Source organism: Manacus candei, unplaced genomic scaffold (assembly GCF_025592945.1).
Source record: "Manacus candei isolate 608988 ecotype Guabito, Panama unplaced genomic scaffold, ASM2559294v1 h1tg000014l, whole genome shotgun sequence".
Lineage (NCBI taxonomy): Eukaryota > Metazoa > Chordata > Aves > Passeriformes > Pipridae > Manacus > Manacus candei.
Window position 1 is genome coordinate 36982367 of NW_026138062.1, and position 25281 is coordinate 37007647.

Below are 25281 nucleotides of genomic sequence, written 5' to 3' on the forward strand. Positions count from 1 at the left end.
AGTCAGTATGGAAGAAAAATTTTTACTAGATAAAAAGATACTGCAAGCAGCCTTTCCAACTAGTAAAACACTCATTTGGCTTGCATTCATCTGGTACTCACTTCAGTCCATAGCTATTAAAAAACCTCTGAATAAATAGCTAGAGAGCTCCTTCCCCCCCTTTTTGACAGTAGATGAAGACCATCACTTCCAAAAAGCACCCAAAGAAAGCAAATCCCAGATAATATTCTAACAAGAATTCTAGTTATAGAAACAAAGCAGAAAAAGCAAAGAAACACCTAAAACTAGCAAGGCATTACATGCCTTTCATGGTAGAATCAAGAGCACTGTGGACTGATGAGGCCAGGAAGCAAAGTATATTTTAAAGTGACATAGACTCAGCTTTAGCTTAGTTGAACAGCTGAAATTTGAAAGGTATGGTTGGTTGCACAAACTGAGTCACAGAATTGCACTTGTTCCCTAGAACAAGGCTGTCAAGTCTGTATCCAAATCCAGCAAATCACAACACAACATGGAAACTTCCTTGAAAAGAAAGTTGACTAATTTTGGAGAGACAAAACAGAAACACTGAAACAACCTAAGTAGTTGTGGTTAATATGTACTTATGGCAGGCATATTTGAGGTCAGTTCTAATTTGTTGCATAGATACTAATTTTCAAATGAATCACTACAGTAATTTTTAAAATGGTTACATTTTCCTTTTTAATGAGATGGAATGCCTACGCAAAGAAATAAAATATTTCAGCATTTGCACAATTACATGGACAATTTTAGTCACCTCCTTTTCAGATGTAATCTCATTCTCGTCAAGTGTGGTTTTTTTTTTTTTTTGGTTGGTTGGTTGGATTTTTGTTTTGGTTTAGTGTCATTCTTTAAGTTCCTCTTGTCCCTCTACACTAAAGAGTTTTAACCTTAGTGCAACAGTTAAAGTTTACAACCTAGCAGTAGTGGTCATCCTCAGGTTTAAAAAAATATAACCACTTCCAAAAACAGTTCTGTTGTGACATTTTATTCAAATTGTTACAGTTACTTAACTTTTCAAGGAATGATTTTATCACTGTTTTCTCTTTTTAAAAAAAGCTTGACTTGCATTTCGCTGTCTTCACAAATGGCTGTTGTCATCAAGAAACTAATACGCTCTTGCATATAACTACAGTGAGCATTAATTAGGTTATGCTTAATAATTTTTTTTATTCTTACAGAGATTATTTATTTATGTTTCATAACTTTTTTATATGAAAGACACCTAAGCTCAGTAATCACTTTGAGTTTTAGGAAAGAAAGAACAGCTATCACCTCTCAGAAAAGCAAAACACACGATACAATATTAAAGATTATGTGTGTCTCAGTTTTAAAGCAAGTTCTGAAACTGGTACATAGGAAGTCAAGTACATCCATCAACTCCAAAGCAGACTTAAGACACTTTAGAAAAAAACTGCTCTCTGTCCCAGGAATAACACTGTTTCTTCCTCCCACCAACAGTATAAAGTAGAGGAAAGAAACCCTTTGTAGCAAACGTGTTACTTGATGTAATCCAACTACTTGTCATTCTGAGAGCCACAGTAATTTTTATCACCCATAATTTCAAATTTTTCATTCCAAGAAGAAAAAAATGTCCATGATAAATTATTGAAAATTAATTGTTCAAATCAGTGTAATATTTATTTAAAAAATTGTGATTAAGTAGATAGATAGGTACAATGAGTTTTCATTTATTACTACTACAAAGGTATAGCAATATTGATAGGTGTATGACATTTACAATATAAACTGCTTAATACAAAGCCCATACCAGTATGACCTATTTATTTTACAACTCTTTTTGTAAGAAAACATTTGCTAAAACTGTTAAGTGACAGACAATAATTACTTGTACAACACAACGCTGTAATCAAATGATAACACCAACTTTTTTTAAATTATTGATTTCATTAAGTTTATTTCAGTATGTAATGACTCTTCCAAACTCTCTCCTTCACCAGTTCTCCTTTAAAAGCAGAAGAAAATATTGTTACAATTGAATAAAACAACCTACAGTTTATCAACTGTGGCCCAATGGGTTGTCAGTGACATTTTCTGAAGTTGAAATTTCTTTTTAAAAACAGAATTCCTTGAACACATTCAATTCAAAAAACCTTAATGCAAATAAAAGTTCAAATCAAAATAAATCCTGCTAGACAACTAAATATTCCCAAATAATTGTGTCCTGAGTAACTTTGGACACCTACGGCATACACTAAAACTCCTAATTTTTGAGCAACATAGAATGGTTTGGGTTGGAAGGGGACCTTGAAGATCATGTGGTTCCAACACCCCTGTCATGGACAGGGACACATTTCACTAGACCAGGTTGATCAGAGCCCATCCAACCTAGCCTTGAACACCTGTGCCAGTGCCTCACCTCCCCCATAGTAAAGAATTTTTTCCCAATATCTAATCTAACCTACTCTCTTTCAGTTTAAACCTTTTGTACTGTCACTGCATGCTCTTGCAAATAGTCTTGCCCTATAGGGAAGGGCTACAGATGTAATTTATCTGGACTTCTGTAAAGCCGTTGACATGGTCCCCCACAACATCCTTCTCTCTAAATTGGCTAGTGATGGATTCTATGGGTGGACTGTTAAGTGGATTGGGAATTGGTTGGACAGTCACAGTCAATGGCTCAGAGTCCCACTGGACATCAGTGAAGAGTACTGTCCTCGGGGATCTGTACTGGGACCAGTGTTATTTAATATCTTCATTAATGACATAGACAAAGGGATTGAGTGCACCCTCACCAAGACTGCAGATGACACCAAGCTGAGTGGTCCAGTTGACAAACTTGAAGGACAGGACACCATCCAGAGGGACCTGGACAAGCTCAAGAAGTGGGCCATGGGAATCTCATCAGGTTTAACAAAACCAAGTACAAGGTGCTGCATCTGGGTATGGGTAACTCCCAGCATCAATACAGGCTGGAGGATGAACAGATGGAGAGCAGCCCTGGGGAGAAGGACTTGGGGGTGCTGGTGGATCAGAGGCTGGACACGAGTCAGCAGTGTGCACTTGCAGCCCAGAAAGCCAATTGTATCCTGGGCTGCATCAAAAGCAGTGTGGCCAGCAGGTCAAGGGAGGGGATTCTGCCCCTCTGCTCTGCTCTGATGAGACCCCACCCAGAGTTCTGTGTTCAGCTCTGGGGTCTCCAGCATAGGAAATACATCAACTTGTCGTAGTGACCCAAGAAGAGGGCCAACACGTTGATCAGAGGGTTGAAGCACTTCTCCTACAAGAAAAGGCTGAGAGAATTGTGATTGTTCAGCCTGAAAAAGAGAAGGCTTCGAGGTGATCTAACTGTGGCCTTCCAGTACCTGAAGGGAACTTACAGGAAAGATGGGGCACTCCATCATAAAAAGCCACTAGGTTGGTCAGACAGGATTTTCCCTTAAGAGTTTCTCTTTATATCAAAAATACTCCAAACCCTTAACACTCCAGAAATATCTGAAACCTAACAGTTAAGAATTACACTTAATCACCATTCCAAACCAGATGCACATGAGCACTCAAATAAAGCTTCTCACAGTCTATTACACTTGCACAGTACCAAATATTTCAACAAAGGAATTAAGAACCTGCTTGCATAAAATCTGCTTGTCAGAATACACCAAAATAACGTGTCTTGATTTTAAAGGTTCTCTTAAGGATCCTCACAATAATGCACAATACTCGACACTACTTGTGAAGGTTCTTGGTACTGCAAACTGCTCCTCCTCCCCAAATCAAACCAGAACATACAACTTGCTACCCATATCCTTCTCATTCTCTAATACATATGTAAACAGAAAAGACAACAATATATCCGAACAAATAGAGTACATTCTGTCTTTAAGAGTTAAGTATAAATTTATCATTCATCCTCTCAAAATTCCATGTTCACTTCATATTCCACGTGCAGTGCATGTTATATTGGTTGTGTGGGAATGTCTCAAGTTCACAGTTAATCTCAGGCCTTTTTGTTTCTTCAAGATACAGTATTCAATATTTCTTCAAGTCTTTCCATGGCTTCTGGGCATGGCTATGTTTTTAGTATCTTGGAAACCTATCCTGTCCCTTTTGGCATAGCTGTGACAAAAGAATAACGCTTATGTTATGTTTCCAGTTACACCATTTCCAGATTTGCTCTTTACACGTAGCATATACACAAGAACAGCCATCCCCAAAAGCATCAGAACTGAATGTCCAATGAGAAAATACAAATACACGAGGCAATATTAAGCACTGTGATGCCTCTTCTTCTCTTGGACCACTGGTTTCTTAAAAATGGAAAGAGATGAAGAAAGAACCCCATGCAATGTGCAGCACTGGGGCCACTCACATATTCAGGTTTGATTTTCAAAATCAGAAACAGAAATTTCTTGCAAGTAAAACAGTACTGTGATATTTGAGAACACTACCCCTATAAACTCAGAACAGAACATACCAAGCAAAAGAACCCAAACAAAAAAAACTAGAATACCCCAATGGCATATCCTCCCCAGAAATATTTAATATTTCAGAGCTATCCTATTATACTGTAAATGCTGTGGTTAACATTTAAACCTTCCAGCCAGCATTAGCAAGATGCTTCAGAACTAAGATGGCTCTGTAATATGTAAAAGACATCAGCATCTGTTGTCTTGATTTGGAATTATTTTTAACCACAACAATTATTACTATCTTAACAATCTAAAGAATAAATTAAAAACAAACCAAGTAAAGAAAATGAAGGCAGAAAATTTAACACATTGAAAGATGAGAGTAACAATATTTTTTTTTAATCCTATGCTGTACAGTGGAGATTAGACAGTACAAGTACAGAGCCAAAGTGTAACCAGTTAGAGTCTTTTTGCAGCAATGTCCAACCTGTACGCTCTGCATATTTTTGAATGTTTCAACTGCATACAAGTGAGCTTTTATATCTAAAAAAAGAACTTAAGGACCAGTAAGCCCCTGTGTTGTGCTTGCTATTAATACACTTCAGATACACCCATTAGAAAGAAATAAAAGTTATTAACAGAAACTTTAATTTCAGTTATATTTTCATTAATAACAAACAGGTATCGCTATTACAGTAACATTAAAAAAAACAGTAGTAAAAGTTGCATTGCAGCTACTTTGCCCTCATTGGCACTAATTTCATTTTTGGAAGTCTTTGTTACTTATGTTTTCTCATGAGAAGTAAAACTATGTTATTAGTAGCAGGATAAACTTAAGAAGTATTAATGTTTATCTAATTCTAATTTGTAGATAAAGAAATAATTACCTGCTTGTATTCACCAACGCAGTTCTGACAGCAGAATCTTTTTTGTTGACCATCAATAGTAAGAACATTGTTTCCAGCTCCTTTACTGGGCAAATACTCCCCACAGTGCTCACAGCAATTCATTATTAAACCATTTGCCATCCTGTATCTATTGAAGCAATGGTCACTGCACAGCTTATGAGTCATATTTTTAAAGCTAACTTCATGACGAATCTAAAAAATAAAAATAAAAATTATTCTATCACCACACAAGCACAAAGTTGCCTGAAACTAGTAGACTAGCCAGAAGTCTTACATTCTAGTACAATAACTAAAACCAGATTATACTAGCTCACTATTTAAGAACAGAGATGCTTGAAATGACCATGAAATCTAGAAATAGGAATGGGTGCCTCTGTTGTCTCCAAAGTTCTATGAAAAAAATCTTGGACCCATCTGCTCTTTAGCCTATAAGGAAAGACCACAGGGAAGGATGTAGTCACTGCATGTTACAGCAGGTCAATTTATGTGATTTTATAAAATGGTCAATTTGCAGGCTAACAACACAGCATATGAAGACTGGTCAGACACATATGCTGTGTAAAGCACTAGTCTAAACTATGGTGGGCTAGGTAACGGCACCAAGAGTAAATAAACACGTTCACAAGAATTCGAAAAGTACACATGTTCTACAGATTTCAACAACCATCTGCATTATCTTTCCAAAGATATAGTAAAAGAAGTAGGTAATACAGTAAAATCTTGACTTTTTTCCAACAGGATTCTTCTACTGGGAGATCTGGGTTATAATTACAAGATTCTATGTCTAGTAGAACACATTATCAGCAAAAGGCACTTCAAGTTTCTGAAACAAAAATCAAATATTAACCTCTTGGAATTCTTTCTTCTCTCAGTTGCTCTTCATGAATATTAAGCCTGCATATCTTAATATCTCATAGCATATGAAAATACTGAAAATAAGGAAATTTAAAATCTTCAGTTCTCTTATTTCAGAATATAAGTGAATACGTCATTATTGAGAAAGATAAGAGGAAAAAAACAGTCAATCAGACCTCAGTTAGTTTACCACAGATAGTGCATCTTGATTTATTCAAAGCTCCTTTTGAGGGATTCTGTTTATCTTCATAGAAGGATAAACATGATGTACTGCAAAACTCCTGAAAAGACTCACTTGAATCTACTTGAGCAACTATGGTACCTTTCATTGTTGTTATATCTCTGAAAGACAAAAAAAAGAATTCATGGCTTGTGTGTAAATACATACATATATTTAAACAAGAACACTTCATATGTTATAAGATTCATTCTTCCTTTCAATGCTTACATTTCAGAAGTTTATTTAGTGTACAGTTGTTAGTGATAGGATGAACACTAAATTTAACAATATTTTTACACTACTCTAAGTACTGCAAGTATGTCTTTACTGTGCAAAACCCTATTTTATTTTCTTTAGATTTGGGTTATTTTTTCCCCATTAAATTATTCTAGAACTAAGAACATTAATGCACCATTAGGTGCAGTTGTGTCAAACTGAATTTTATACAAAAAAATTAACATCAAATTTGAACAAGCCATTTTCTAACTTTACATAAAAGTTACATACTTAAGTTTCATATGAAAAACTCAAGATTCATAGTAAAAAAATAATAAATGGTCTTTACTTCTACATAGCTCCACCATTTCCAGTATTAATCTCAGGATAAGATGAGAAGGAGAGAGAGACTTGTTTTCTCATATTTCTGAAACTTATAAATACAACCAAAAAGCTTAAAACGCTACCACAAACTTGTCCTAAAGTTTTGCAATTTAAAATTTAAAAAAGTTAATTCCACCATTAAAGTTCCACAGCACCTCAACAGTTCATGCAGTTGCCCATGAAACTGTGTAAATTTAATGCATTAAACCATAAAACCAACCATCAATAAAACTAATTTGGAATTGAACAAACCTTCTAACCAAACTTACTTATACCATCCCAAACTATCACATACCATACATTAGAAGTAGCAAGGAGAAGAAATAAAGCTTCCCCTTTTGCCTTCTAAGAAAAAAAAACGCTATTATTGACATACAGGAAATGCCATTGGTAAAAATATATAAAAAAATTGACTGGGCACATCTGGATCACCAGCTGGAAAATACACGCCCAAGACACTCAACACCTATGAGCCCCATAATGAAGATGAGGGAAATAAACCTAGAAAAAGATACACTTGCCTAGACAGACTCCTTTGAAAATAAAATTGTACCGCCCCTGGATATTAACACTTGCAAGCCTGCCTTCTTCCATCAAGGTCAGCATATTTTGGTTTACTTTCTGGAAAGCAAGTAAGATCTGTACTAGGGAGTGCTATCTCTGCTGTTCTGCAAAACAAAGGCAGAGCTCCCACCTCCGAGGAGCTTATGGCTTCTGGCAGGATTCCACCAGGACTTACACATGCTATTAACTTGTATAAAAGCACATACTAACTTTCACCAAAGGAGACCAGTGCCAAGTCAAAGAGTGACACAAGACAGTAAAAACTATAAACACTAAGGAGAACACCAGGTAATTCCTATACCTTCCTTCTTATGTAGTTACAAAAGTTCAGAAAAGTGGACTACAATAAAATACCTAGGAATTTTGACTTTTCAAATGGAGCTATACAATTCTTTAAAAAATTTATTGTAGGCTTTACTTTCTCCACTTCAAAGAAATCTAAGTATTTAAAGATACATCTAAGCACAACCTCCAAAAGTCTGACATGATAACCAAAAGACCTGACAACTACTATCATCTATGCAACCTACATTCGAGATCTCCTGGATTTTCTGAAGTCCTCTTAGCCTTCACTGAACTGTAATCTGACATTACATTTTCTTTAGTAGGAAAAGAACACAGAAGCAAGCATGGGGGATGGTACCTGGAGTGCTACTGCCCAGTAGCAAAAAAAGGTGAATAAGACTGAGCTTCATAATGAAATCACACTACAGAGAACAATTTAATGCATATGCTACCTTCTGTTTAACAGTAATTAACTAAAAACAGCATAGTAGTGGAAAAGCAAACACCAACATCACCTCAGAAATTGCCAAAGGTCACTTCATAGAGGTTGTCTAGAAATTAAATACAGTAAAACTATTTCCAGCTTTTGGGGTTATTTAAAAATAAAGTATATTACTCATAATTTAAAATAAAACCTTTTCATTTGGGGCAGTTTTGTATGTAGTCTCTTACAATACACAGATTAAGTATAACTTTATCATAGTTAGTTGATCATGGTAGTCATCAAATTACTTCTAAAAAAATAATAGTGTATAAACACATAACATGCCAACAGAAAGAGTAGAGATTGCTTTTGACTAGCCCTGTAGAGGAAAGGGTTCAGAGAATTTGAGCTTTTACACATATTTTAAAAAATATACAATATGTTAAATCTTCTAGGTTTTTAGTGTACTAAGGTATGAATACACAGGATATCAACAATTTTCTATACTTTATTTTTAGTGAGTGTCACGAAGGAAAAAAAAACAAACCAGTAGTTTACATCTGATTACAAGCCATTAATCCACTGCACACCGAAGTAAAACCTTTACACTAGTTTAAATCTGTGATTGAGCAAAGACCACACTCCCCAAAGCACACATTAACAAAGGCAGTCTTTACTGCAAGCCTTCTTTAGTTCAGCAAGAATTTGTCCTTTAACCAGGGCCACCACAGCATGTACCAGACTGAGAACATGAGAAAGTGCAGTAATCAGTACAATGAAAGAAAAAGATAGTACAGCTATTTTGTACATTTAACACTACAAGAACACAGTTATAGAAGACTTCTCTTTGGCAATTTAGGTTTAGCAAATAGTGAAAAATTACTAGTCAAACCTAAGCCATAACTTAGAATAAGCCACTCCTAGGTATGCTTGCCACTCCCTCTGTGCTGCCCACTTAAGGTTTCTCCAGCTACAAAATTGCCATAATAGCCCCACTTATGGCAAAAACATAAGGCTTTTCCTCTCACCATACTGCCAAGACTGGAAGAGCTCCCAAGCTTCTTCCAGTTTCTTGCAATTATCAGTTTCTCCTCCCTTTAAAGCCTCTTGATTTTGTATCTTCATCTATCAAAATGAGTGCTTTCTACATAACACAGAGTCCACTTTTTCCATAAAGGACTTCAGATATGAAGTATATCTTGTCACAGGTTATACTATAATTGGACACCTTGTCTTAAAAAACCCCAACAGTTATTTTTAGTGTACTGGCTTTTAATGCAACAATTTCCCATGCTCTGAATTCAAAAGTTGGTACATTTTTTTTTTTTTGCTACAGCAGACACAGCGAATTCAACACTTCCAAACAACATTAAAGTGACACTATATAAACTACTTATATAATCAGATTTTATATTATCAATGGAGCAACTCTCACACATGCATGAGTATCTCAAGTATTACTGGATTTAGTTGCTAATGTAAAACAAAATAAAAAACTCACTTTCTGCACATAACACAAAGTTTCTTTGGAGTGGGTTTGTGTGAAAATGATGAGAGGCAGGTAGTAGAACAAAAAAGGTGAGCCGATCCTTTCCGCTGATATGCAGTCTGTCCCTTTTGTAAAGGCTTTTTACAGTTCGCACATGTGACTTTAACCTGTTTAGAAGGCTGTTGCTGGGCAGAAGGCTGGAAAATTTGCTTAGGAAGTGATGCTACAGGTGACAAGGAATCCACACCTGGTTGCTTCTGATTCCTAGGGAAGGAAGCTGACTGAGATATCCAAGAATCTTCAAGACAAAAAACCCAAACAAAAATAAAAGTAAGTGAAGAGAATGTACATACATATATATAGAATAACATTCACAGACGTATGATCATAAAAATCATTTTTCTGTTGGAACTAACAGAAGAAAGATATTTTCAATTCAGATTTAAAGTAAAATCCCATTTGATGGTACCATTCTCCGTTGTTATTTCTCCGTTCAGAACATTAGCAAATTTCAGGATGGTCCTATCTTACATCTAGTGACAAGTTTTGCAGACTTTGATTCACTTGGACTGGGTTTGCAAACTGGCAATTTTATCTTCAGAAAAACAACACTGCAGTTAGCAACTGCAATTAAAAGATAAAAAGAGACCAACAGAGAACATGGAATGTCTAAACCAATGTTTGAGACAAACTCTGCAAATTTGTAAGAACTTGAAGTCTTAAATTTTCATTAGCTACTTTGTTCTAAAGCTATAACTAGTGACAAACCCTCGAACTGGGGTTCCCCATACTGGTTTCCTAGTCCAGCCTACAGCCAGAGAACTATACTGCAGATAGAGTGAAACACAGTAGCTCCACATCTGAGACCTGCATCCATGCCACTGATTCCTGCAAAAGTTTGTGGTTTTCTCAGTAACCTTTTCAATGCAAGGAATACCAATTAATGTGCAAACTTGAAAGGTCATGAGAGTTTCAAGTCTTCCTCAGTAGAAATCAGTGAACCTAGAAAATAATATTTCCTTTAGTTCTGGCAATACATAAATCCAAGACTCCGTGTTCCAGACTGCACTAGTCTTCCATCTGTATTTTTGGAAAACAGGTTACCATGGAACAAAGTCATCTTTGCCCTAACTTCTCTAGCATAACCTGCTACATAAGTAACTTGCAGAAGGAGAATGTAAGCAAAACATTTTCTCTAAAAGAAATACATCTAGAAAGATCATATGTTAAGTTACATGCTCCATATCTTGGCTTGGAGCAGAATATACAGTTCTGGTGGAAAAAGAAATCCCCCAATAAAATTTCATTTCTAGACTTTTCTCTGGAATTTGAGCTTTCATTCAAAACAATTATCACCAGAATTTAGGAATGTTGAGCTTCTGAAGACTGCTAATAATATAACATTACTAAAACATGAATTAAAACTGAATAAAAACAATTTTGCATTACAAAAAACATTTACACAAATTCTCAACAGTATGTCTGTTATACCAAATAGTGTCACAGCACTTGGGACTTACAGCCTTGAATGTCTTACTGCAGTAATTCAGCGTATTCCTGCACTGTTATTACAACTGGTATTAATACCCAAACATAAGAAAGATGATTTTAAATTCTATGACTTGAGATAACAAAACCCTCAACCTACAGACGTCAGTGACTGACTATACCCCCTTCTTAAGGAACATTATCTTAGTCCATAATTGTTCATTAAGAAGAAGGTATCCTTTCCTCATATTATTTTCTGAAGTTCTTTCTTTCCCCAAAGGTTTTATTAACAACATACTCTGATGTGTTACTTTAAAATTCATTTTAGGGACAAAGTTCCAAGAACCCTTGTCAGTGAAACAAAAAACATACATTCATTAGCAGGTAAAAGATAATTTTCTGGTGTGACTTTGTAGCTGTCAAGGATGTCCTAATTCTCAGACATGTAAGACAAGTTAGGAATTCAGCCATTGTAATGCTTGAGGGTAAAGAGAAGAGCTGGAATAAAGAGGTGAGGGGAAGAGGAAAAGGTCACAAAACAAAACACATTTCTCTTTAAAGAGGCTTACTTTGGAAAGCATGAGTATCCTTACTGACAAACTAAGACAAGCTACCACAGTGCTTAAAGTTAAAATTCACTTGAGTGCCCTCTTCAAACTTTTCTATACATCTACTACTTCAGATATATTTATAGCACCTTAACACCTCAAAGTATTTTGAGATTCTCTACCTTTCTCACAGATTTCAAGTGAAAGCACATTGTCTCTCTTATCAGGAATGCACAGCATGTGCAGTAGAGTTATATCTGCTTGTAATTCCAGTAGTGCTCAACTGCAACTCATGAAAACTGGAGTTTGCTGGACTCATTTGGGTTTGAAGCTTTCACCATGACTTTCTAGTACCTCATTAAGACTACTTCAATTATTCCTTAGTTTCTTAAGGCTTCAAATGGTCATCCCTGACATTTTGTTGCATTTCTTCTTCCACAAACACACCAAAAGAAAATATTCATTTTTATATTATGCCTTATTTTCACATCTCACTTCTCAACCATGTTACCTCCTCCGCTTTAGATTCTCTGCAAAGATCTGTAAAATCTGGTTTTCATGTCCTTGAACTGAGAAGGTGTATCACACTTCCTTTGCTGATTGCTGATGAGTTTCCATGCCTCACTGCCTTATGTCTTCATCCTTCATGTTCCTACCTGCAATACTTTATTGGCCAAGTTTATGAGGCTATACAGTTTCACGTTCAACTTCTTACCACAACGGCTTTTCAGGTTGTTCTCATTTTTTCTTATTCATTCCTGCTCTAAACTGCTATACAATTATTCCTTATTCTCATTTGTACCATTTATTTCCAGAGCCGTCTTGCAAAAATGACATCTTTTAAACGAGTTGAAAGAAATGTGTCATTACAACTTGGGGCAGAGGTGGAGAAGAACATAGTACTGAAGTTTTACAGAGGTACACAGCTCAAAACATTTGCGTTAATAACCTGGTTCAGATCAGGGCAATTCTGAAATGCATTCTCAATTTAGGTGTTGGCTCTGTTTCTGAAGCATTTTTGAAGCACAAAAACTAGACTCTATTGAGAGAAACAAAACCCAAGTTCCAGTCCAAAGCATGTGAAACTCATCTACATGGACTTCTGTTCATCTACCTGGACTTCTCCAAGATCTTTGACGTGGTCCCCCACAACATTCTTGCTGCTAAATTAGAGACATACAGATTTGACGGACAAGGAATTGGCCGGATAACTGCATCCAAAGAATCACAGTTAATGGCTCGATGTCCAAGTAGAAACCAGTGACAAGCTGTGTCCCTCTGGGCTCCGTACTGGGACTGATACTATTTAGTAACTTCAACAGCACAGACAGTGAGATTAAGCACACCCTCAGCAGATTTACTGCAGACACCAAGCTGAGTGGTGCAGCTGATAAACCAGAAGGATAGGATGCCATGCAGAGGGACCTCAACAGCCTTGAGGAATGAGCCCATGTGAACATCATAAAGCTCAACAAGACCGAGTGCAAGGTCTTTCCTCTCCATCAGGGTAAGCCTCAATATCAATACAAACTGGGGGCTGAATGGATTGAAGGCAGGCCTGCAGAGAAGGACCTGGGAACACTGGTAGATGAAAAACTGAACGTGAGCCACCAGGGTGCTTCCAGGTGATTCTGTCCCACTTCTCTGCTCTGGTGAGACCCCACCTAGAGTATTGCATCCAGCTCTGGGGTCCCCTGTACAAGACAGAAATGAGCCTGTTAAAGCAGGTAGAGGAGGAACATAAAAAGTGACAGAAGGCTGGAACACTGCTCCTGCGAAGAAAGGCAAAGAGTTTGGAGTTGCTCAGTCTGGAAAAGAGAAGACTGTGGAGACCCTATTGCAGCCTTTCAACATATAAAGGGGGCTTATAAAAAAAGATGGAGACTTTTTAACAAGCCCTGTAGTAACAGGGCAAGAGGCAATGCCTTTAAATTGAAAGAGGGTATGTTTACATTGGACATGTGGAATAAATTTTTTACATGAAGGTGGCAAGATGGCAAGACACTGGAATGGGTTACCCAGAGAAGCTGTGGATGGCCCATCCCTGAAAAGTGTTCAAGGTCAGGTTGGATGGGACTTTAAACAACCTCATCCAGTGAATGATGTCCCTGCCCATGGCAGGGTGGTTGGATTAGGTGATCTTTATATGTCCCTTCCAACCCAAACCACTCTATCAAATGTACTGCAATGCTTACTGAGGACATTAGGTTCTAAATTAATGCATTACACAGAAGTTTTGCTGTTACGCACCTGCTGCTTCATATACAGTGGAGGTACTTAGCCAAGAGGAACAGACTAACACTGAACCTGAAGAAATCTTCCAAACCACATATATAATCATAAAATTATTTAGGTTGGAAAACACACTTAAGATCATCAAGTCCAACCATAACCCAGCACTGCCAAGTCCACCACTAGACCATGTCGCAAGCATCAGATCTATACCTTTTTTAAATACCTCCAGGGCAGGAGACTCAACAAGCTTCCTTGGGCAGCCTGTTCAGTACTGGATAAAAGACTAAGCAGTGACACTGCTAAAATACTTTAATCAAATATTCTATAAATATTTCACAATTTATTTTCAGCTTTTAAGGAAACATTCAAAATTGCAACTTACCAGGATTATGATGAGTCACAGATTCCCCATTTTGAAATACATCTCCAGCCACATTCATTCTACCAGGATTGAAAGGTCCTACACCAGTCTTGGTCTGTGAAGTCAAAGATGGGGTGTATGTTTGCAAATTAACACCAAAATTACTTGACTGCAGTCCGTTAGATACATCTCCCAAGCTGGCATTCTGCAGTGACGTTACATGTGTAATCATTAAGTTCATGTCATGCCCTTCAGTATTTTCTAAATGACCGTCACTGACAGACCTCAAAGCACCTGTTTCTAATGTAGTAACATTAGCAATCTGAATTTCAGAGTCTGGTTCTGTGGTTATACCACTATTATCTATTCCTGAATTTACCTTACTTCTTGAAAAACTGGAAGCTGAGAATTCCATTTCGTTGGTTCTATTTTTACACTCTGGAAGTCTTCGTTCATTAAAACTGGAAGCATTCTTCTCTTGTCCTTGATTTGTTTCAATATCTTCTTCATCGTCTATAATAATAGTTTCACTTATACTCCCCTTTTGAGAATTTAAGTCTTTTGGAGGAGAAAGCATCTTGCAATCATTCCCTTGAAGTTCTTCATTTTTGGATGATGTAAATGCAGTGTTCCTTTGATCTGCCACCAGTGACGTAGAATTTTGCGGAGGTTGTATAGGTTCAATAAAAACTACATCATCATCATCTTCTATAGGCGAGTTTTGGAATTTATTAGGTCTAGAAACTAAAGAACTCTGTGGCCCTCCAAATGTATTTCCTACATTTGCAAGACCTGCTGCCATGGTGGTATTCCCTAGCAGACTAGGAGTATATTCAGACAGGTCTAATCCTCCCAGAGGACTTGTGTCCATTCCAGATCTGCTGTTTGAAGAAAAACAAAGCAAGAAAAACCACATCAAATTTCAGAGTAAGATACAACTTAACAACAACAGTTATTAAAAATAACTACAGAATTAATAGTTCCAACTTTTACTTTATTTTTCCTGAGATAATGTAAAGACAAAACCAAAGTTTTTCTATGCTTTTCTTTGAATGTCTTAACATTCACTTATTTTCTAATCCTATACTAGCAAAAAAATACTGCCATAACTAACATTTCACACACAATAGCTAAACATCGTTATGTTTAGCAATACATACATAGGAATAAAATTTTTGATGGAATTTATTACATTATCCTGATATCTCAGTCCCTTTCCCACACCACATGAGCACAAAATGAGCCTTTAACACTGCTTTTGCTAGACTGCAAAGCATGATCAAAAGTCAGACATGCAGAAAGAAAATCTGAATTCCTACTGAATTTCATTCCTATTAGAAATGTTACAGTTTCAATATAAATACAATGAGATGATAAAAGGCTGAAGTACATATCCAAGTGCCTAGCAAAAAAAAAAAAAAAAACAAGGCAACATCTTTCTTTATATTAACAACTTTGAAATTGAACTGATTTTCCTCCAACTACACACTGCCAAAGGTCCTTAGGTAGCCCCAAGACAAATGGAACAAGGAAGGGATATACGAAACCATTGCACATGACAGGAATAGACACATTATTGAGCAGCAGAAAGTGGATAGCAACCGTTCATTTGTAGCCACTACCACTGGTAGCTCATTTGAAGTCCACGACTCACTAAGTCATGTTCTACTGCAACTTTCAGTAACTTCCTCTCTTTTAACAGCAAGTGATGCTTATTCAGGTTCCTTCCTAACAGCTACTTTGCCTGGAGGGTTTTGTTTGCCTTTAGTAATTGCTCAGTTTGGGGAATCTGTTCTTCATAACTGTCAATTCTACCATGAATTAAAAAAAATTATAAAAGTCAAGATGGATATAATTGAAGCTAAAGGACCTGAGATCACTCTAAAAAACATCTGTATTAAAAATCAGTAAGTTAAATTGTACTTGATTTATATGACAAGAAAAATACAGACATACTTGTGTTATAATTTGGGTATGTCTTGGAGTATACACTGATGTGTGTCATCACTATGCTTTTGTGAAAGGCTAGAAGTAGCTTTCTGTGCTTTTTAATAAAATCTTTATGCAGGAAAGCAAATACAAGAAGAAGAAATGCCCTGCTCATCAATACTTACCCATCCAGAAATCCACTGCAATCTGTTTACCTTAATAAGTTGCTCCAAGTGCTTTTATTTCCTGTGGGGAAACTGCTCTTGCACCAATTTGCTGCCTTTCACAAAAGTAGTGTGTTCTGAAAAAGGGTTAAAACAAATATTAGCTATTCAAAATGGTTTCTTCATCTCAAGCCTCATCTACCAACTATGTTTCTTAAACTGACTTCCTTCTAAACTTATAGTTGAAGTTAAAACCCGACTTTCAGTACTATCATCCTACAAAGTTAAAGAGAACATGAGCCTCTTCAATTATTGCTGTGAGTCAAGCAGCAACAGGACTGTTAGAGATTTTCTACTCTCACATCACACTTTGAGAATCCTTTGTTTGATGCTTTATAGACAGAGAGAAAAACTACCATGTTTGGTAAAAGACAGACAGACATAACTGCAATTAAGTAATCAAACGCTAGAATTAAGAAGTATATCTCTAATACAGTATTAAGGAAATAAATGGTTCAAGTAAACTGAGAATAAAAAATCTGAGCAGTTACATTTCTTTCCTTTCTATTGGGTCAACCTCCTTGCTGCTTGCAGGACAATATACTATGCTAAAATTAAGATATAAAAGGAAAATTATAGAACATACATTATAAATCTGGCCTACAACGCAATATAAACCTTACATTGCTAATAATTTTCAGGTTGTATATATGCACTGCAGTGATGCTTAGCACAAATTCAGGCATCCATAGCTTATATTAACACATATGATTATTCACATGAGACTGAAAATGTTCAAAGTTCAAGCCACTATTTATTCTCCAGGTTTTATAATAGTCATTAGGCTTCCCAGAGTAGGCAGCATTTTTAAAAGAGAGAGTATCAACTTGTGTAGTAATCTACTGTTTGGACAGCCCTTAAAATCCCCGGACAGTAAAAATGCCCAGAGGAATAAAGCTCAAATACTCTTCTACACATTTACAACATTATACAAGCCCTCTTGTCCATTAGCTGAGCAGGAGCAGGGAGGGCAGGAAAGCTGTGAACCCGATTAATCCAAAAGAGAGGCGACCACCTTTTAATTCCTTCCTATGTTAGCCTTACAGCCAAATACCATTATGTAATAGCATTTGAACTGCAATAAAGGTAACATTGAATTGGAATGAAAGAGGTTTTCTTACAAAAAATTGCATTATCAATGCAGTTGGCTTGTACCTCCCTGGAAATCAGTCAGTTACACTGAAGATTAATTTAATCCAATATTCTCTTTCAGGTATCTTACTTTTTCCCTCTAGGGCTGAGTAATTTAAAGTTAGATTTTCCTGCATCTCAGCTTTTGTTGAAAAGAATTAATTCAATTCTTAGTTTCACAGGTTTATTTCATGTATTTTCTTTCTCTACAAGGACAAAAGCATCACAGGCACATAAAGCTTTTAATAAGGTTTTAAATACACCTGAACAGATAGGAGTGAAGAAAAAAATGAGACTATGCCAAGAGTATACTTCAGGCCTGACTCAAACATTTGCTATTCCTATTTTTACAAATCCTTAGCAGAAAGACAGACTTGGTCTGTATTACAGTACACACACATAATATGTAGCCAAGTTAAGATCCAAAACATGTATATTTTTGCCTAAACCTAATTCTTTTTCTGCAAAGCTCTTAGAAAGGTTTTAAATACCTGTATTGTTAGATATTACAAAAATAAAAAAAGTTTGTGTGCTTAAGTGTTACTGCATTTATCATAAGCCAAATCTGCATATATTTCCTTGCAAATAGTTCCTTCCTCTGCAACAAAATTACCCATAAAATCAGAATTATTTTTCAAAAAATGTGCAAAATCAGGTAGCTTACTTTCTAAATGTGCTAGTAGCAAGGAGAAACACAAAAACCACAAAGCCAATGCCACAGTCAGTATTTCTAAATTAAAAACTACCAAAAAAAAGAACGATTTAGAGAGTGAAAAAGAGGAGGTTTAGAATGGGAAACTAGGAAAAAACTCACACCTTACAACTGGCAACTGCAAAAGATGCTTAACAACAGAAATACAACTATTAGAACCTGTAAGATTGATTAGACTGATCACTGAATGAGCGGTGAGATTTTGGAAGAAAAACAAACAAAAACCAACAAAACCACCAAGTAGTGAGACCTGGTCTGCAGAAAATGCATGTTCAGTACTGCTGCAGAATAAGCACAAGGCTTTCTGCTGCTGCACAGGCAGCAAAATTTCATCTAGACAGAAACAGAGGCACTGCCAATATACAACAGCCCTTCCTGAACTATGCCTTGTACGTCCCTCTTAAATTAGGCTACATCACTCACCTGTACAAGTCTTTATGCTGAAATAATTTACAACCCCACTGCTATATTCAAGGTTTAATTTCTCAAATAAATAAAAGGCAAAATGCAGGCTCTTGTTTAGAAGGATGGCAACTGCTACAGCTCTTAAGACAGTCAGCCAGGTAACACTCAGGTCAAGTCTTAACTCCATTGCTGAATGATAACAATTAAATATATCATGAATTGCAGAAATTGAGGTGGGGTGTATGACTACCTAAAAAAAAAAAAAATCAACTCCACTTTAACAAAAGCAGAAACTGGAATTTAAATGCCTTTACCAAGTGCCATTAGTAACACCCAGAATGAAGGTGGCAGAAGAGCACAGTCATGGTTATGTACACTTGGAGCAAGGATACAAAAATCAAAAGGAATCACTGAAATCCATCTTAAACTACAGTTCCACCAATATAGAGCACTTGAAAAAGACATCCAAAGTAGGACCAGCATGTATAACTGCTTCCATAAAAAGGTTGTAAGCCTAAAAATAAAAAAAGAAAATCTTGAAGACTACTTTCAAGATAATACATAACTCAGACATCTTCAAATGTGAACAGATGAATAAAATTTAGGAGACAGTATTACACTAAGATACAAATACAGGAACAAGAAGAAAGGGACTCATTTGCCCCAGCAAAAGAACACTACTTTCTCCAAGGAAAGCACAGGATCGTAACCAAATTATTTACCTCAACAGGTACTGTGCTACATTTAAATTCCACATCCAAACTAGCAGAAACAGCATATCAATGGTGTACTATCAGTCGCTTCCATTCAGTGGTGACAGGACATGTGAGATAATGGGAACAGCAAAGCCAGAACTGAAGATTTCAGCTACCGTTGTACAGACCACGGGAAGAGGGCAAACGGCAGATCCAAAAAATGGGAAAAAAACCCACCCCCCCAAAACCCCAAACCAACTCATTATTGAACCACGGGGACAAATTTTTACAGCACAGCCAACTGCAACCAGTTAGAAGACAAAACAGAAGACAGAAGGAAAAACAACTCCCCGTCTAACTCTGAGCCATAGTTCACATATGTTCAACATGTAATTACCCAGACAGCACTCCTGAAAGCGTATTTAAATTCCCAGGGGAATAAAAAAAAAATTAAAAATAAAAAAAACTCATTACTTCAACATCTGACTTCAGAAAGGAGAACAACCTAAGCACAAGGAACAGAAATGGAGCAGCTAGAACAAAAAGCTCAAGAGCACAAAGGCGTTTTAAAAAACTCACTGTTTTAAGTATACAACCAGTCTAAAAAGACCCCAAAAACACTATAAAGACTGTTATCAGGAAGTCTCTGACCTGCAAAGATGCTGGAATTGTACTGGGGGAGTATATTTCATATACATTTGCCCTATTTATCTTTTGCTAGATGTGGTTAAAGACAGGCTACTGAGCTATGTCAGAGCAACAGTTTGTCTAAAATGCCAATTCTTGTCAATTTTACAAACAGTAAAATTTTCCTAAAGAATACTCAAGAAGCCTGAACCACTGCTGAAAACACAGAATAAACTCTTTGCATTGATGTTCAGTAAGGAAAAGATCAGGAAAGACTATATCTTAAACTCTCTTTCTAGGGGTCAGGCCAGAGAAAAAAATGTCACAAAGTGCTAACACCAGAGGATTTTAGAACAAATCACTAGGGCCACGTGGCAGTCACTTAAGATTTCTAAAGACAGGAAGCAATTTTTTATTTCAGTATCTGCAATCAATTACTTAAGCAGAACGTGAGAACAATTACCCAGACTACAATCCTATTTCTATCAGTAGATTAACTAATAGAAACTACAGCTGAATAAATTAAAAAAAGGAGAAGGGAACTAACATAGCTTTTGCAAAGCAAAGGTAACATCTCACAGGACTACTGCAGACATCTTTTGAAGGGTTCACATACCAACCCTGATTAAACCGGTATACACCACGTAAGTCTTCCAAAAGGCATTCAAACACTGTCCTCACTGGACTGCAGTGGAAACTATCTATAATAAAGATTTGAGAAAGGGTTCTCTGGGGGATTAGTAATTATTTAAAGAGAAAAATATCATGTCTTGTTTGCTGTTATCACAATAAAGCAAAGTTACCAGAAGGGTTCCAAAATAAAATTACATAGGTCAACATACATAAGTCAACCAAGAGACAGAGATTCCCAATGTGAGTGCTTCCTAATTACACAGACTTATTCACAGCAGCTGAAAACAGAAACTGATTGTAAAAAACTACAAAAGGATATCACAGTGCTGAATGCTTGGACAGTGTCACAGGCAAAATTACTAGTGATAAACACAAGGTAATGAACAGGGAGCAAAGGGCAACTACAGACATAACAATTTAAGATCCAAGTTGCAATTCTCTCACTCTTTCAAATCAAAGGTACTCAATCATCAACAACCAAAGAGGAAAAACAAAATAAAAGAACAATCATGAACAAAACAGAATATATTTGTCACTATATAAAAAACATAGTTCACCAGCATCTTGCTTATCATGAGATGTTCAGGTCAGTCCCTTTTCAGAGAAAGGGAAAAACAGACAAGTTCCACAAACAATTTATACTAAAGGAAAAGACTTATCATTGAAAGAAAAACAACTGAACACGCTAAATCTGCAAGAATAAAAAAAATACATAGAAGATAGAGTTGCCCAGTGTCCTATAAGAACAAAAAGGTGCCCTGTGAAATAATTTAGTAGCTTTAATAATCTATTATGAATGAAAATCTTTTCTTCTTAAGTATGAGAGTTACTGCTGTAGAAGGCTATAAATGCAACTAGTTTAGACAGGGATTGGGTAAACATGAAATAAATGCACTGATGACTTAAACAGAGTGGTCCAAAGGCAACTCTACAATTCTTAGCCAGCCAGCTCAAAACCAGAACACACCTACAGAAAATATTAGGCTATAACTGAAAAGCTTCAATTCCTAGACATCACTGTTGCAAACAAGCTACTGAATTGGCTATTAATTGAGTACAGCTATTACTATAACCTAGTAGAGGAATAATCTTCTTTTGCATAATGTATGCAAAAGAAATATCACTAGCCTCATGGAAGCTCTACCCACTTACCCAAAATCTGAATTTTGGACTATGGCTGTCAGGTTGACTTCAGTGGGAGAATGGGTGCCAACATTTTGGCAAAAATATTGAGGTTAGAGACTAATCTGGACATATCTTGATTTTTTGTGAGGCTCCACGGTTCTAATGATCAGCTCCTGACCCTGACACTTCTTTGACCATAGCATCATTTAATTCCTTAATTCACCTACTTCCAGAAGTTGCAATCCTTATTACAGGAAGTGACTTCTTACCACTTGACTTTTTGAAAGTCTGATGATTAAAAACTCAGTAAAGACTACCTGTAAAGCAGTCATCAAGAAGCTGTATAGCTTCATAGTATGTTGCATGTCTTGATACAACTCTGAACATTCATTCCCTAGCCAACCAGATGTAATCCACATATCACAGCTTTCTTGGGGTACGAAACACCAACCCAGTGGTTGACTGAATATATGTCACAGTTGACTCCAAACGCAAAGTAAACCACTCCAATTAAAAACACCTTGAAGTAGCACTTGTTCACTGCAACTGAGGCAAACTAGTAGCCCAACTATACCCACACATAAGAACTGAAAAGTGCTAGAAAAACATAACACAAGTAGTCCAACATTTTTAAAGGGTTGTAATTTAAGCCAGCTTTAAGTTAAATCTAAATCTACTGCAGTCCAGTCTCAATTTGGGTATAGTGAATGATATATACTGTGTATGGACAGACTCCTAGCTCTGCAAATATCAGAAAAAAAGCAGTTGCAGGGCCCTTTTGGGTCACCAGATATAAAACTCTTACCACAGGCAACCACACAATAAAACAATTTTTAAACATTCTTACTACAAACATGCAGCAATTTTAGCTGCTGGGGGGGGAGGAGGGGTGGTAGAGGTTGGGTGTTGTTTTCATTTGTGGTTTTTTCCTCCTTATATCCTTCCTGAGGGATATCTAGTCATCAGTCTTAGCATTTTATGCTCAGATAGGCCTTGGCTACATTGTGGCTCTGATTTACTGTTAACTTTTACATCTCTTAACAAAGGTTTTAACACTTCTGCTTACTTATGCTATCATATGGCACAGTTGTTTCTGCAACCACACACATAACCAGACAAAAGTTGATCCAGCTGACAGAGACTTTCCTGCTGGAATCCTTTCCAGCCAGGTCAGTTCCCCAAAACAAACATTTCTGTGCAAGAACACTACAGTTGTGCCTGAACATAACAAGGTTGGTGCCACTGAGGCCCCGAATTTCAGCACAGAAATGCTTTTAGCAGACAGCAAAGCCATGACAAGTCGACAGCCACAGACTGAACTGCACTACCCTGACAGCAACTACTGTGTAGAACACTGCAATGCACATGTGCCAACTGACAATGAAGCAAACAGTGACGGACTGAATATTAAACCACATCAGACTGAATTTTAAAACACATATATATCCACTTGTCACAATCAGTAGGGTATCTGAAATGTGCAAGACTTTAAGCAAACTGAAGATATTATGTTAATGCCACAATGACCCAACTATTTGATCAGTCTGCCAGCTTCACACACAAATCATGCGAGTTCAACACAAATACTTGCATACTTCGGGCTAAACTCAAGTGCAAGTATTCACAACACCAAAATAAAACAAGGGTCTTTCTTAAACTATTATACAAGTTAATTAAAGATTCTGAATAACATTTAACATAAATCTATCAGTGTATTTATATTGCTGGTTTTTCAGAACACAGTATCCTGTTCCTGAAAGCTCTTACCTAAGTTTAGGTTCACAAATCTAATTTATCTATTCTGAGTACCATCATTACAAAAGTCTGATACCTCATTACTTCAATCTTGAGACACTACTCCAGAATTTATTTTCCAGTAGGTTTGGACCTGCTTCAAATTTCATTCTTTCCTCAGATTTTCAAAGAAGTTATACGGATTGAAGAAATTCGCTTACTAAAAGTCATTATGTAACACCTAAAATGTGTTTGTCACACAGATTTCAGAGAATTCAATAGAAAAGCATATGCAAAGACCTGTAATCCAGCAGAGACAGCAAGGAAGAACAGTAAACGGGAAAGATCTACATAGTGAAAGAAATATTTTGAAGCAGTTGAGTGGGTAAATTTTGGTTTTATTCACAAGAGAAACTATTTACACGCAACTAAAGCTTACAAACTCAGGTATCTTCTGAGCATCTCAACTGCACTGCAGCCACCAGTGTTACATATGAACGCTGACAGCTGGTTTCCAGCTGATGCTTCCAGGAACATTTGAATAACTTTACTTAACACAGCCTCTTCCTTGAGTGTTCCTACTAAACAAGTGCTAAGAAATGCTCCCTTGTATGCACTAACAGAATTAAAGTTCAGGGTTAACCTCAAACTTGATTCTGTGCAAGGGTATCCAAACCAAGCACCCATCATTCTCAAGATTACTCATCAGAGAATAAGCAATACTTAGCATGGGAATTAAGGACCAATCAAAATCATAATATTGACTGACAGTGTATAAGTTTTAGGGCAACCTTACTGACTTGTATCTCCCCCTGTACACACACTTCCAATGTATTTCATGGTTGTTTAATCATGAAAAGATGCTGATCAGCAAGAACACAGCACCATTGCTAGCCTTAAAAACCATTATGTGTAATGCGGTAGAGAGTAAATTTTATCTCTCTAATACTCAAGCAGCAAGATGCTGCTTAAGGATATCCCTATTATAAATGGAATAGAAAGGTGAAACAAGACAAAGAAATAAAGGACCCACAGAGGAAGTTATATCCAAATGCTTATCTATTACCTATATCGAAAGGCATATCTATTTCCAGAAAAATAGGCAACACTAGACCATAGCAACAGACTTGAAAGATAACCTAAGTGGGAAGGGAGTACAGTAGCAGTAGAGCAACACCATGCTAAAGATATGAAAACAGGAAAGGGGCAAGTAAAATCCTGAAAAATAAATAGTAGAAAGTGGCATTAATATAGCATGCAAAGAAGTCAAATTCTCATTTGATGTATCTCAACTTTAAAAAATATAACATTTAATTGGAAAAACATAAATACTGAATGGCCAGATAAGAAACAGACCTCAGAACAGAAAATTATTTAGATGTCTGGCCTGGGCAATAGAATACAGACCCTGACAAATGTCAGTGGGTCACAGCACATATTTCAAAAACATGCCTTATTCTTGTTCCCCAGGGAGCAATGAAGATTAATTGAGAATTCAAATCTATGCTAGCTTTTGCTAGCATTTCAGGAGCACCTAATACACACAAATAGCACACAATCTTTCAAATTTGCCAAGTTACAAGACATTGGGGGTACAGTCAATCATATATAAACAAATAAAATCTGAAAAAACAGCCAGAGACAAGAATTTTCCAATATTTGATTATCATAGTTATTCAGGATCTCCTTTGTTGCTAC

The 25281-nt window shown here is 36.5% G+C and overlaps 1 protein-coding gene across 12 annotated transcripts in view; it reads right to left on the reverse strand.

Annotated features, from left to right (window-relative positions):
* ZMYM2 (zinc finger MYM-type containing 2) overlaps positions 1-25281 on the reverse strand; it is an 86678-nt gene that overhangs the window by 49464 nt on the left and 11933 nt on the right. For 6 of the 12 annotated variants that reach the window (XM_051779094.1, XM_051779102.1, XM_051779091.1 and 3 more), the window contains 5 exons: positions 16483-16598; positions 14390-15249; positions 9749-10034; positions 6331-6496; positions 5279-5491 (listed from right to left, as the gene is read on the reverse strand). In XM_051779094.1, coding sequence (XP_051635054.1) covers positions 5279-5491; positions 6331-6496; positions 9749-10034; positions 14390-15239 — 1515 coding nt within the window. In that variant the 5' untranslated portion in view covers positions 15240-15249; positions 16483-16598. The remainder of the gene's footprint in view (positions 1-5278; positions 5492-6330; positions 6497-9748; positions 10035-14389; positions 15250-16482; positions 16599-25281) is intronic. The other 6 variants (XM_051779097.1, XM_051779099.1, XM_051779101.1 and 3 more) reach the window with 5 other exon arrangements.